Source organism: Rhea americana, unplaced genomic scaffold, assembly GCF_003343005.1.
Source record: "Rhea americana isolate MKP2758 unplaced genomic scaffold, rheAme1 scaffold_90, whole genome shotgun sequence".
NCBI lineage: Eukaryota > Metazoa > Chordata > Aves > Rheiformes > Rheidae > Rhea > Rhea americana.
In genome coordinates, this window is record NW_028187089.1 from 711643 (window position 1) to 726071 (window position 14429).

Here is a 14429-nt window from a genome sequence, read left to right on the forward strand (position 1 = left end):
CATATACGTCTGAGCGAAATAGAGTCCTTCGCAGTGAGGTTTTGTCAGATTATCTAGACGAACAAACCACGTTACATGAGCAATAACAATAGTGGATACTTCCCCTGTAGTTCTGCCGGGGGCAGGCCTACAGCTGGTGAAGTGTTTAATTGACAACGATCTTGAACAAAAGGTCATGTCTTCAGGTGATTCTCGGGGAGGGGGGAGAAAAAAAAAAGAGCGAGCTGTTGAACAGTACACATGGTACGTAAGCTGGGAGGCAAACAGCTTTAASAAGTCTCTTTTCAGTCAAAGAAAAGGCATCCAGTTCTTAGATCGTGAGCCAGCAAGCGTTTTAACTCTGTTCGTCTTGTAGCACAGAATAAAACACTAGTTTGTTTTTGGTCCTGAAGTGGAGGAATTAATCATCTCCTGCCACTTTCTCCTGTTTGTCTGCAGCGGAGGGAGGCAGAAGTGAAGCCTGCCTCTGCTTCTATTCTTTCTGACAATTGTTTACTAATTTCTTCAGTCACCRTAGGCTTGTGCAGCTCTTCACAAGAACCATCACAAGAACATCACACGTTGCGTAGCCCTGTTTCAAACCCTTCGTAGAACCTAATGTCTGACCTTCTTTCTCTCTCCGCCAAAACAATGGGGCTGTCCCTAACTTCGAATGTTTTTGAACCTCCTTGAGTTTAACTAAGAAATTCCTATGAAGACAAAACTTTAATCAGCACTGCTTTTTAAGGAGCTCCTTTTATGGATTGGTGTGGTGCACGTACCATGTATACCTTTTCATAAAGACGAAGCCACAGTGGACAGCTTTCAGAAACATTACGTAAAAGTCATGAGGCTAAACTACTTACTAAGGTACTTCATGAACCATGATGGGACTTTGTCCTCTGATGGTTTCAGACACCTCTTTTTTGCTTCTCCTGGCAGACCAGTGAATCAAGAGTGAACTTTGTAGTCCTAAGGCAGCTGGGTGTACAGCTGTCGGACTCTGTTGAAGATGGCAGCACATCGAACAACAGCAGTAGCAGCAGCAATGGAGGAAGCCCAGTGCACCATCGAAGAAGACTCGATCAGAATCATTATAGACGAAAATCTACCTACCAGAAGGTAAACTTCCTAATAAAGGCAAAAGCGCTTACTATTCTTGGTCTAACAGGTCAATTACTTTAGCTCTGATAGTAATTTCTTGTATATGACTTCTCAGAAGCTCCTTTTCTCCCTTAACTATTGAAAAGCAGTACATGTTTGGTGCAAGAGAACCACATGAAATACAATTTTTTAGGGGAAAACATGGAAATAGCTATTCAAACGTCTCCAATCTTGATGTGGAACAAATGTTTAATCTCTTCTCATTTGTAAAGGCCTATGAAATCTAACTTCCAGGATTCTAATGGCACCGCCAYGGGACTCAGTTCTCAACAGCCATCAAACGCCGTGCTTTCAGAGTACTGCACAATGGTATAAACTTGCATTTACAGTTTGGAGCTAGGTAGTTTTATGGGACAGAAGTGGGAACTATGCARGTCAAACTAAAATGCTGCTACGCTTTCAGTGTTGCTTCTAACACTTGTTTGTATGTCATAGGAAACAGTGTGAGCAAGAAGAGAATTGCCAGTCTGTTGTACTAATGGAAGTTTGCTCTATGTTTAAAACTACYCTTTGAGAAAACTCACTGCCTAGAAACTGTGTTTAAGTGTCTGCTGTGGATTAGTGACTGACCGAAGTAGCTGGAGTGCAGTTCCTTGATTTAAATATTAAAACACAGTTGTAGGTAGTTTCTACAGCAGTAGAATACAGTTGTACTTTCACTAAAATCTAGGAAATAAAGATTCTTCAGTCTCTCAAAGATTAGTTTAACAAAAAACTAAAAACTTATTTTTTTTAAAAAAAAATAAGTCAGTCAGTGTTGGCTTACTTCTTCCTCCAATGTTGGCTGCATCTGCAATTGTTTGCAAATCAATATGGGGAAAAAGTGAACCTCTATTTAACCTTCACATAATACTAGAAACTTTAATTTAGCTATGTAAGGATGCCAGCCATCCTCATGACCATCTTCAAGTTTTGACCTTTGTTTTGTGTATTGCATYTGGAAAACATATCTCCTAGTTGACTTTGCTTTATTCATTTCTGTCATATTGGGTTTGACAAGCAGAACTTGGTCATTCTAATAAAAGCAGAGCTAATCTTTMATGTGCTCCTTCATGACATGCACGAGAAGCAAAATGACAGAGGATAGGTAATACGAGTTACTGATCCTAATCCATCCCAGTTTATTAGTAGTTGGAGAAAGGTTGGTCACTGGGTGTGAATGACCTTGAAATGAATTGGTAGTTTGTTTCTCAGAACAAAACGATTCTGCTCTGAGTGAGCATCTTTCTGCAGCGAATGGATGTGGAATCATTAGGAGACTGGCATCGTTTCCCAAACAGCAGTYCCTTGGTTATGATGGTATCGTGTTGGGAATACAGGATGGTTTTTCCGCACAGAGCAAATACAACAGAAGCTGGCTTTGCTCTCTGGTAACATTGCTGAAAAGTTCTGGCTTAAAGATGCAAGGTGGTGTTATTTTCTTCCAGCTAATTGCATAGATGGATAAATGAATTTTGTCTCGTCTTTGTAGGACCTACCTCAGGGATACATAAGTCATGAGAAGACAGTTTCAATAAAAAAGGAACCAAAGGAATCGTTGGGGATAACGATTGGAGGTGGAAGGGATAACAAAAACAAGCTCCCTATATATGTAACGAGTGTACAGCCCATCGGATGCCTCTTCAGGGATGGCAGAATTAAGCGAGGTAAGGAGGCTCTCAGACCCTTAGCTGCCCGTTATACGTTAGGAACTGTTTTTAAATGAAAGTCAGACTTAGAGCTCTGTTTAACTTCACTTCAGTGTCGATGTGAGACCTAGAGGCAGAAATGGAGTTCTTAGCAAAAATGCATAAATCTGTGTGGCTGTAGTCATCCTATCTTATTGAATCAACAGGTGATGTACTTCTGAGCATAAATGGCATTGATTTGACTCACCTAAACTACTATGAAGCTGTCTCAGCGTTGAAATCTAATGCAGCTTCCCACTCAGTAGTACTGAAAGCCTTGGAAATCCTTGTATCAGACTCAACAGATCCATGCTTGGACATCAAAGAGCAAGGATTCGGTTGGTCTCCCCTCTGGATCACGTGGCTCGGACTGCCTAGGTATGCTTGCTCAGTGACYGCGTGGAGAGATCTGTTCAGTCAGAGTTGACTTTTACCCAAACGCTAAAGATGAGTTACGTCATATGGTTATCTTGAAAGCCATTAAAAGKCACTGATATTCTCCTTTAGCTAATGCAGTGGGAATCCTTGTTGGTCAATGAGATCATGGTACCATGAATGGCATAAGGAACTTCCACTGCTTTTCACTGGGTGACCCRTCGTTCCCCCATTTCTATTAGATAGTAACCCTATTTCAGAATTCCCTGAAAACATTTCCTCTAAGAGAAGAGAATACARAGAATGAGAATTATAGATTATGGCATTTGAGGCACTGACTGGAAGTGTAGTCATTGCAGAAGCAATCCCTGCTACAATATCATTGTCTGAAATCTCTGTGGCTCTTCTGGATTGCAAAAGAGGCCAGTGTCTGTACTGTTTTATAGTCAATAATCTAATCACCTCATTTAGGGGAAGGCAGTCTTTCAATCTAATTCTTATTGGTTRTTTTAATTCTGTAATCTGTAACATAAAGCAGAAATGCTTCTCAACAGTTGAGTTTTCCTGTTGCAAAGCATTAGACTGTAGACTCGCCACGTTACTGCTAAAATCTGTGCTAAGTTCCACGTGACAATGTTGGAGATTTCTCGGGAAAGGAGCCAAATTCATGCTTTAGAGGTGAACCTCTATTTTGCTCACTTTTGCWGTTTCTTTGAGATGTATTTGGCCTTGAAAGGTAGTCTGCTGCAGTTCCAGCTAACTGGAAAAGGTGTGGGAGATGCACACGAGAAYGCTAAAGCCAAACCCTCTTGCTAGAGGCTTGGATTATTTACAGCCTCTTTTCTTGAGGCACCTGAAAGAACAAAACTAACGAAGCCGCTGTTACGTTACCCTCGTTACCTAGCAGCCTGTAAATGCTAAACGAAACAGCCCAAGGAAGGTAGCTTTTGTGTCTCAAGCCACCGTAGCTTGGCTTGTATTCAGCGCAGCCCTACCAGGTTCCTCTTTTCTCCCAGGGAATGGGCCCAGCTGTTCTGCACAGGCCTGGTATGAACYAGTCCAGGTTGCACCTGGATAACCCAAACCTGAGTACCAGCCCTCAGCCTTTGGCTGCTGTTGGTTTCCTCATGGGTGCTACTGCGGTGAAGTACAGTGAGGCATCAACTCGCTGTGCTTTTCCCTCTCTTCCCTTTTCCTGTTTATCTGGGGRTCTGGTGGCTTGCAACCTCGCCACAGTCTCTGCTCATCGCTCATCTGCCTTCATTTTGAGAATAGACTGTGAYGCTACCTGCTACGTAATACGTTGCTTGAAATTCTGCGACTGGTGTTAATGTTGGCTCCTCTTCCTTTGGCTGTTGCTATCCCTTTCTACTGAAGCAAGGCACGATGATTTCAGAAGCACCTTCTGCTCTTGYTCTTCCTTTCCTGCACACACCTGAATGCAGGCATCTGCGTTGCTATGCCTGGCTTTTTTTTTTTTTTTTTTGGAGTCTAACAACTTTCTTGTTTTCAGTAATAAATATGGTTTTAATTCTGTCATACACTTCCTCACTAATTTTCCAGTCTGCTCACAGTAGTAGCTCGCTGGTCCTCTGTAGAATGATTTCTCTAAAGCCACTAAGAAACAGCTCTCTGCCTTTTTCAGCTAAGCAAGGTATTTACATTATTTGACCAAGTAGCTGGCATGATCAGATTAAAAAAAAAATTTTTAATATTACTGGCAACTCCTTAAACTGAAGTGGCACCTTTTGCTTGTTACCTTAAAATGTTTCGGGTGCCTTTATGTTAGCATGTTAGTTTGGATGTTGGAGAGAGGAGCATGGACAGAGCACAGACCTCGCTCCTCAGCACCGGTTGTTTTGCTCAACAGAAATATTCCTTGTGGTCTACCCTTTATTCTTGTATTTGTGTTTATTGTTTATATTAWATACCACCTGGCATCTTGGCTCACTTAGTAGCTAGCCTGCGGTGTCTGAACTGTAGGTTTATAAGGCAGAGTCCCTATAGACCATGCTGGAGAACTGCAGGACTAATGCTGCTGAAGGGTTTCAGGGGAGAGACTGAAGCCCAAGTCCTCTGTCTTTCTTGGGATGATGGGTAGAAGAGGAAGTAACGGAAGCAGCGGGGTCACACGTCTCTGTAACGAAAAACATTCTGTGCTCCTAAGGCTACTTTAACCATTACAGCATTTGGCACGTAAGCTTGGATCAGTAACCATCTTCTGCCTGTGTCTGACCATGGCCAGTGCCAGATCCTTCCAATGAAGATCTAAAAATCTCCGTAACAGGGACAGCATAGTCATATTTTTCTCTCTAACCTCAAGCAACTAGTAGTTGGCTGTAAAGAATCGGGTGGCTGTTGGTTTTCTTGTGTTTTTATCTTGTAATATAACTGTRGGGAGCCCTAATGTCCCTTTGAACGTTCACTTTGTCCATTCTTTGGTTTGTTATTAGCTGCTGGTGGTGAGCGTTTCAACTCAACTACACRCTACTAATTATTGCTGCTGAATGTTTACCATGGTCGCTGGCTGTGTTCGCAGAAGACAGCACAGCAACTCTACTCGGTTTCTTCATAGTATTATGTTAAATCTTAACCAACTACTCATGGTATAAAATGCCATCTTGAAAGAGAGATTTGTAGGCAGCTGGGCTGCTTTAGCGGAGCCTATTTCATTGCATACCGAAACATAAAGACTCTGCAGATACCAAGTGTACAGCTTGACTTGACTTCTCTCTGAAAAAGCTTTGGCTCTTGAAATGATGATTGTGTCCAGTATGACTTGTGCCCAATTCTCACAGGGCAGACAAGTAGTATTCCCCCCCCACACACACACCCTTTTTCCCTTGAGATTTATCTGATGCCTGTCTCCATGAAGTTTGAGCTCTTKCTGCAGTTACTCTTAGGTGCTCCCTGTCGTGGCCCTGCTGGAGCAGTGTGTTTCATAAATTCTGAAAGAAATGTASAACCGCAAACCCAGCGGAGTGTGTGTCAGAGTAAAACCTGTGCTGTTGTGGAAAGGACAGCCTAAAATATCCTTCTGTCRTTGCTTTCCATTACAATGAATTAATGTTTCTCTTCCTAAATACCCTTTTCACAGGGAAAATGGATTTCTAGCAAATACACAATATAGAAACATGACCRTGTCCAACTTTTGTAGAAAGCATATATATGAAAGCAGTGCTTACCATGCTTGTTTTCTGTGCTATCTTGTGTTTGCACTAGCTGCTGAATGCATTTGTCCTAGCTCTTTTACATTTGTGTATCGTAGGGGACAAATCTAGAGGTACTAGTAAGCTGGGTCTTMCAGTGTTTACGTAGGTAGAACTTGTACAAAACTAAATCACATTTTGGAAAGCAGATAATTGGATCTTTSTGCTAGTGAGAAGTTAACTGAGAAGGCCTTTGAAATCTGAAACCCATACCCAAACTGCTCAAGCAAAGCCCTTGAGGCAAAAACCTTTTATTAGGAAAAGTTTAGCTGCTGGAAGACCTTAGTGGGGTGATCAGCGGCAGTTTCGCACAGCGCAGTTCAGGCAGCGCATCGGTGCCAGGACGTAACCTGAACGCGAGCCAGGATGCGTGAGCGGCCTGCTGTACTCCTGCCACACCTCTGCAGGCACCTACCAAGAGCTGTGTGTTTCTTTGTGCTGCACACGCTGGCAGTGAGTGCTGCTAGCGCTTATTTATTGCATTCTTCAAAGCTGTCTCAGTGCTGGAGCATACACCACTCTTTGAATCCTCAAAATTGAGCAGACRCACTTCAGCGGCTGGTGTTCAGAACCAGTCGTCTTTGATCTCTCTCCTATGAGTCAAATCTCTTATTCTACACTGTAATTCTGGTTGCAAGTCCTGCAAGACCCTTTCGTATTCAGACCTGACTGTTTTTTTGTCTTCGCAGTTACCTTCACTGCTGTCAAGATATTGTCCTGAGTAAAGGTAACCTGGAAAGCTGGGGATTCAGCATTGTGGGAGGCTTTGAAGAAAGTAAAGGAAACCAGCCGTTCTTCATCAAAACCATAGTGCCTGGGACTCCTGCGTTCCGAGACAGGAGGCTGAAGTACGTACGAGCTGCCCTTCGGGGCTTTGGTGTTCGTGTCGGAAGCACTGACAATCAGGGCTTACTGTAGTGTGTACCATTTTATTGAGGGGTTACCTTCTACCCCTCTTAACTAGCTGAGCTGTTAACTAGCTCTTCACTAGCTGAGTTAATGACTTCTAATTCTTAGACATTTGCGTATAGCTTGTTACAATTCTGGTAGTGGTAATATTCTAAAAGTCCTTTATTGAGTGTTCTGGTTTCTTTCTAACATGCAACTACCAACTAACAGGAAGTAAATGTTGTTTTAATTTTTACATTACGTCCTGTTTGAATGCTAGGACAGCAACGCAGGTAACTTGCTGGCTTCTGTAAAACTGCTACTATAGCTTGGTGCTCTCCAAAGCTGGGCAGATCAGGCAGGCTCCAAAATCTCTACTACATTCAAGCAAAAGTGGGACAGCATGCGTCAGCCTTGTGAGCAGTTTTCCTTAGTGTCTGCTCGTCAAGGAGCTGTAGGAGAGACACGAGTGGTGAATTGTTATCAGCACAGATTTGTTCTCTGTAACTTTTCCCTTTGCTGACCGGCCCTTTAGTTGCACTCCTGATGTCCTTCACTGCTTTATCACTCAAATACTTGCATCAGCCTCCCTTTATCTTTTCCATCTCTTCATTTTATGTTAAGTCTCTTTGAACACAGAACTTAGAAGCAAGCTACTGTCAGCAACAGGTCTTGAGGCTTGCGTGCACTCCCTTCTTGCCCCTAGTCTTTCATCGAGTCAAATAATTCACTTAAACGGTTTATAATGTTGTCTTGGGGAGGGCCAGCAATCCTAACGTTTTGGGATCTTGGAGTGCTGTTTTAGCAGCAAGTTAAATGTGTCCTGATGAGCATGTTTCTCCTGTTTTCTGACTAGGTGTGGAGATGAAATAGTGGCAGTAAACGGAGTGCCTGCTATAGGAATGAGCAATTCGGAACTGATCCCAATGCTGAAAGAGCAAAGGAACAAAGTCACTCTTACTGTGGTGTCTTGGCCAGGAAGCCTCGTGTGAACGCCAGAACAAAATATGCAGCAGTTTCAAGGATCATCTTTGACATCGGCTATTTGACTGTTGCACCAAGCTCCATGTGACAGATAAACCTGAGCTCTTGCTATATACAGTATATTGTCATGGAAGACTTGACTTAATTCCTTTTTGGAGAAAACATTTCTGGACTGTGTTGGGGTTACCAACGAATCTGACTGTTATGGAGTTGATGGAATAGTGAATCACAGCAGTTCTAGCTTCCTGGACTCATGAGAGCTCTTTAGGGCTGGTGTGGTGGTGAAGGCTATTTTTCCAGTGTTTCTCTACAACTTGTCCTATCTTTACTTTGAAGCATTTTCCCATATAATGTTCTGAACAGGTTAAAACAGGAGCGACTGTCAGGTACTTCCTCTGCTAGTTAAGAAAGTGCTGTCTACCTGACTGCCATTCTCAGGCACTGGGTCATTTTATATGTTTTTAAAAGCCACTAATGAAACTGTAGGGACCAGGCTCAGTTTAGCAGTTCTTAGCCCACAGTACTGATAGTTTTGGGCAACAGCAATCTAATGAATGTTTTTATATATTACAAACTTGTTTTTTAAGAGCTGCTCTGTTAACATTGTTGAGCTATGCTGACTCATGAAGGGCCTATCAGAAAGGGGGAATTTAATTTTGATCCCCTTCCTCAGCTTGGGGGCCCTTGGTTTCATGACTTGATAAAATAATGAGCTTTTCCACAAAGAAGGTAGATGACTAAGTAAACGTGATGGTTGTTTACTTGTGATAAACCTCTGCCCCAGGAAGCAGTCTTGCAATTTTTGTCACAGCTTCCCAGTGATCAGACACAGACTTAAAGCACTGGAGGAGGAAGAGGATGTGCATCTCCTTCCTCCCTTTACCATTGCCTGCCACACAGGTACTACGAGGTATGGGAGACTGTCAACACACTGGATTGGGGTGGGCTCAGAATGGAAGTTGGTTGCCTCTAACCTCTAACTGTGCTGAGCAACCATATGAAATAAGCTACCTCCAGAAGGACAGTGTGTCCACTTTGGCTTCAGTTCAAGTGTCCTGTGTAGTTAACGTTTAGACCATAAGAAGTGAAGCCAATGCAGGCTGACTCTGACACSTTGTTAATGTCCTATGGAAAATTCTTCATGAAGCAATTTTTTTTTAACAAGTTAGTTGATCAGCAGTAGAAATGACTGAGATCTTTCTCCAATCAGGTTGAATTGAAAAGATCTTTCCTAGAATGCTGTTATTGCTCTAACTCTCATGGGTCAGCTCAGATTGTAAGAATTGGAGTTTTTCTTTCCCATGTAAAAACGCTCCCTGGAATGAATGTCTTAATTCCTTTTTGGAGTGAACTGACTGCAGATAAATGCCCATCATCTTAAGCACTGCTTTCTTTCTTTCTTTCTTTCTTTCAAGTAGCTGTTAGCTACTTAGAGCTGTAGCAGAACAGAATTGTTCCTTGCTGGATGATTTAGCCGTTTACATGTAGAGCGACTTCATTTCCTTTGGCTGTTAGCTTAAGGCAGTGCATCTAGCAGGGCCTGTTATCAGAGCCCATTACACAGAAACAGCCCAGGATCCAGGTCTCACAAAAGCTGCCCTGGCACCTGCTGTGGCCCCTTTGTTTGGCTGATAAATACTGCCGGAGACTTGGACAGCAGAAAGATTTCTTGGCCAGCTGCACTCCTGGCCCTTCCCCCCACCACCACCACCCTGTTGTTCCCTAGTGAATGGTGAGGGCAAATTCCAAAGTCAGGAAGGTGCCTGTGGAAAACTAGTCACTCACTCAACTCTGTCTGACACAAAGAAACAGAAAAACCTTAAGTTATTTTGTCTCTTTCCTACCACRGTCCAGCAGCGGTGCCTGACATGGAACGGTAAATATTTCTGTAGGTAGAAAGAGGGGAGGTTCCTACTGCAAGTAGGGTAAAAGATGTCCCTTGTATAAAGTGTATGAGGAAGAAATCACGCAGATGGGGACAGGCGGTTTTAAATGAAGGGGATGCTGCAGAAGGCAGCATGTGTGTGGTGTTATTTTATTTCTACTTCTATTCCATCTTGTTTCAAGGTGCCTTCAACTTCACCAAAATGTCTTAGTAATTAGGTATCGTTTGCAAGATCAGCTTGTTAATAAATGCTGAATTTKTTTTGGTGCCTTTATAAGTTATTCTAATATTACTGAAAACCAACATGGTTTGTGGGATGTTTTTTTTTTTTTTTTTTCCCTTGCCTTTCCTTCCAGGATATCTGCGAATAGCTCCCCATTCAGTCACCTCCTCCACAGCCCCTTCTCCAAGAAGTCTACCTTCAGGAAGGCCAGGCAGGAAGGAAGCRTCCTCGTCTTCCACTGGGGACTAGGAGCTGGAGCATCTTGAACTRTACTGTGGCTTTGACTAGAGACATTTGTCCTGGCAGCTTAAGTAGTTTTTGCAAGCCCTGGCCCTCGGTTGTGCCAGTTTTGCTGTCTGAGGCTGACCACAGCATCCTGCTGCCTGAAACAGCACTAGGAAATAAAGCTTTATTTAACCAGGCTTAACKCTCTGATCCAGCTTGCTGCAGCGTTCGGCGGCAAGAAGGCACCACCGGGGCAGCTACTGCTGCCGCTGGACGATGCTGCAGGTTAGCTTTTACTGCGCTTTTCCCCTACTGCAGCACAACCAGCACAAACCCTCCCCAGCTGGAATGGTGACAGCCGATGCTTAGTAACGAAGCTGGCCTCCTCTTTTTAATACTGTGCCCCTTTGGTAGTTGACTTGCCTGATGTTTTCCCCTATACCTTCTTCTGAGTATTAAGCTCACAGGCAGTTACTCTGTGGGCTGAAGATCTTCTGTTACCCTGCCCCCCTATAAAAGGGGAATAGACTTTGCACATGCAAATGGAAGTTTACTGACTAGGTGCTAAACCCTAGACTTACCTTAATGTAAACTGTATTGCCCAGCTTTTCCCCCCGATAGGAGACAGGCAATAACCAGCTCAGACTCCTGCTTTGGGAGTCACTGCTTGGCATCTCCTTTAGTGCTGGCTGCCCTTGTGATCTTAAACATGTTCTGGAGGAGGAAAAAAAAGGAAAAAAAAAAMCCCCAAAACACAGATTTCAGAGTTACAGAATACAAAATCTTTTTAGAGGCACAGCAGTATTTCTTCCCTCCTCTCCTACTCCTATGCTTCCTAACTGCTACAAGCTGCTGCTGGAAGTGGAGAGTGGGCATATTTGTTACAATGCAAAAATGAACTTCTTGCTCACAGGGCTGACTTCACCCCTATCACTCATTCCCATCCCATCCCTCTCTCCTGCACTGGGCCAGCACAAGCATTCATGCAGCAGTAGGGTGAACTGCATCAAGGAATTGATCATGCTGAAAAACAACCTTATTCTCCTGGCAAGATTATTTTTTTCAGGCAAGTCTCCTGCATCTGGATCACCACTGTWCTGTGCTGACTTAGTCTCAGTGGACAAGGCAGAAACTACCTGAACCAGCCTACAAAGAACACTGAACTGCAGCATTAACCACTGATGTGGCATGATGGTATGCACCCAAGTGATGCAAAACACCAGTACGTTTCTAGATGGCACATACAGGACAGTCCGAGTCCTCACTTTCTTACCAGTTTTAAGTTGATCTTTCCTCCTCCCACCACATTCCCCAGCAAACTCAAGTTCATGAAAGCTTCACCACAACTGAGAACTGCCACCCTTGACCACAGTAGAAGCATGCCCAGAGGAGTCCTCTTGCTCTACCTACCTGATGCTATGAGCAAGGACATCCTGATGCTCACCAGCGCAGCACGGCACAGCTGTCCTAGCRTGACTCTGAGCAGACATCAGATGAGAGATGCCATGTTCCTAGATCACACTGGTCTACCAGAACTGTGACATGGCTGCAGAAGGCTAAGCACTTCGAAGTCTTGTTCCAGGCTCCACATAAAATTTCCCATGCTCTCAAAGCAAGTTTTAAAAGCCACATTTACAGAAAAAAAAAAAAAAAAAAAAAAAAAAAAAAAAAAAAAAAAAGGAAAAACCTTTATTCTTCTCCCCACAGGTTTTGCAGTTAATGACCCATCAAATGCACTGTCATAGCATATAAACGATTATTGTAGTGCTATACTGGCTCAAGTCTCTAAAGGTTGTAAGCTTCACATGACGCTCAGACTTGCATGATTACAATACAAAAAATATGTAAGATTTCAGAACCACATTATTTTTAAGGGAAAGATTTAAGTCAGTTTTAAATATCAAGTCAAAGAAGTGGAAGATATTTTAAATGAGACACCTGTGGATTCACATAAAGAGAAGTACAGTATTCTGTTTAAGTACGGGACATACCAAAAAACCCCAGAATGACTTCCCCTGTTCTTCTAACCAGAAATCTCTCTGTTGTCACCCTGCCCAACCAATACTAAGCCAAAACAAACTTTGGAATTTGACTGCATTTATTTYGAGATCTATGGGGGAAGGAATGCATTGCACAGGAGTGTTGGTGATATCCAAATAGAAAGAAGCCAACCCAATGAGGGCAAACTGCTAGATGGGACTTCATGTTCTCTAGTGTGCTAGATTATTTAGCTCAACCCTTATTAATAATAAAAAAGTTAGTCAAAACTAAAGAGAAAAATCATGCTCTTACTATGGGTCTCCATCGAATGTGGTTTTCCACTTACAGGTGTAACACATGGTAGAACTAGATTTGTAATAGAAAAAAAAAAGCTAGGTTCAAAGTCTTTGTATACCCTGTGTAAACACACTTAACAGCTTTTCAAAGCCATCCGACCGAAGTAAGATCACATGACCCACCAGTAAAAGTAGTTCCTTCCCACATGTTGTCAGTCTTGCCACAAAGAAATGAGAAGATWTTCTTTATAGCTACAAGAAATGGATTTGGGGATGAGACTTTTCACTACTAGAAGCCAGACTCTAAGCTGGCTCTCAGAATCTAAATCACACTTTTCTTTGGACAATAAATTTCAAGTTGCACTTACTGTCCTACTTTTCAAAAAAGGAATGATGGTCACAAAAATAAACAAAAACTATCACCTAAATGCGTTAGTTTCAGCTGAAGCCATCTTTCATCAGAAACCATAGGATCTGATACAACAAAGTCCTCCCTAGGGACGTTTATGAGTAGAGTAGCTCAGTGCTTTTTATATAAACTAGTACTGCTGTATTTTGTCTTGTATCAAAAAAAAAAAAAAAAAAAAAGTTTAACTGCATGTGCAGCCTTAACTCTCAAACCACTGCAACGTCCTTCACTGCTCAGGCAGAGTCAGCCTCTCTTCCCTTGGAAAAAAAGCAAAAAACCAACAAAAAAAACATCACCAATGCCACGCTGGTTTGAAAGGAGTGAGTCCCTCCCGAGGGCTGACAGCAGGCCTGCATTACTCCTTGGCATCCTGCTCTTCTCCCTCCTGGGCACCATCTTCACTGGCCTCCTTCTCCTCTTTGCTACGCTTGTTCTTTTTGTGCTTGTGACGCCGATGACTCTCTCCCTCCTCGCTCTCGTGTTGCTTGCTGTGGTGGGGAACAAAGGGGTGAAAGATGGATCAGAGGCTGCATCAACATAGCTCTGCCACAGAAAAGACTCTAGATACGCTGCCTCTACAGCAYGTGCAGGGACAGAGTGCTTTGGTCTAGAATAAACAGGAGACATCAGAAACGCTGAGGGCATCATGGTGCCATAGAAAGGCTTCATCATGTTTATTTGGGACGATCTGATATCACAAGTGGCTGAACCAAGGGCAGGTTATGCAAACTGCTCGGTGGTTGCTTTGGTTGCTTTACACCACACACTGCATCATCACATGGTCCAGGCAGGCAGCATCTGGACAGACTGCTGTCAGAATCGCTTTTGGGTAGTTTTTGTTATAAACAACCCTTGCGTGTCCCTCCCATTCCTGAGGGAGCTCTAATAAATCTTGACACATCACAAGCTTCAATATCAAGCACCGAGCAGAGGCTGCTGCAAAAGAAGGAAGAATCCTAAATTTGAGAGACCTTTGAAACTTTCATGTTATCTCCCCTGAACATCTCAGGGAAATCCCTGGACTAGGAACAAGAAACRAGCCTGTGTAGCTAGAGAAGTGTGGGTTTTCCAGTAGGGGATAGATCCTGTTTCTACTTTTGCTTGCTCATAAATGATCTTGTACTTCACTACCTTTGTGCTCTAAA

The 14429-nt window shown here is 43.0% G+C and overlaps 2 protein-coding genes across 4 annotated transcripts in view; one reads left to right on the forward strand and one right to left on the reverse strand.

The window, feature by feature from the left end:
- The window catches only part of LOC146584659 (ligand of Numb protein X 2-like), a 28430-nt gene extending 18018 nt beyond the window's left edge, over positions 1-10412 (forward strand). For both annotated transcript variants that reach the window (XM_085324269.1, XM_085324268.1), the window contains exons 6-10: positions 922-1101; positions 2615-2789; positions 2978-3188; positions 7084-7242; positions 8139-10412. In XM_085324269.1, coding sequence (XP_085180395.1) covers positions 922-1101; positions 2615-2789; positions 2978-3188; positions 7084-7242; positions 8139-8274 — 861 coding nt within the window. In that variant the 3' untranslated portion in view covers positions 8275-10412. The remainder of the gene's footprint in view (positions 1-921; positions 1102-2614; positions 2790-2977; positions 3189-7083; positions 7243-8138) is intronic.
- Positions 10413-12264: 1852 nt separating this feature from the next.
- LOC146584660 (uncharacterized) overlaps positions 12265-14429 on the reverse strand; it is a 28133-nt gene continuing 25968 nt past the window's right edge. For both annotated transcript variants that reach the window (XM_085324270.1, XM_085324271.1), the window contains one exon: positions 12265-13772. In XM_085324270.1, the coding sequence (XP_085180396.1) occupies positions 13640-13772 (133 nt within the window). In that variant the 3' untranslated portion in view covers positions 12265-13639. The remainder of the gene's footprint in view (positions 13773-14429) is intronic.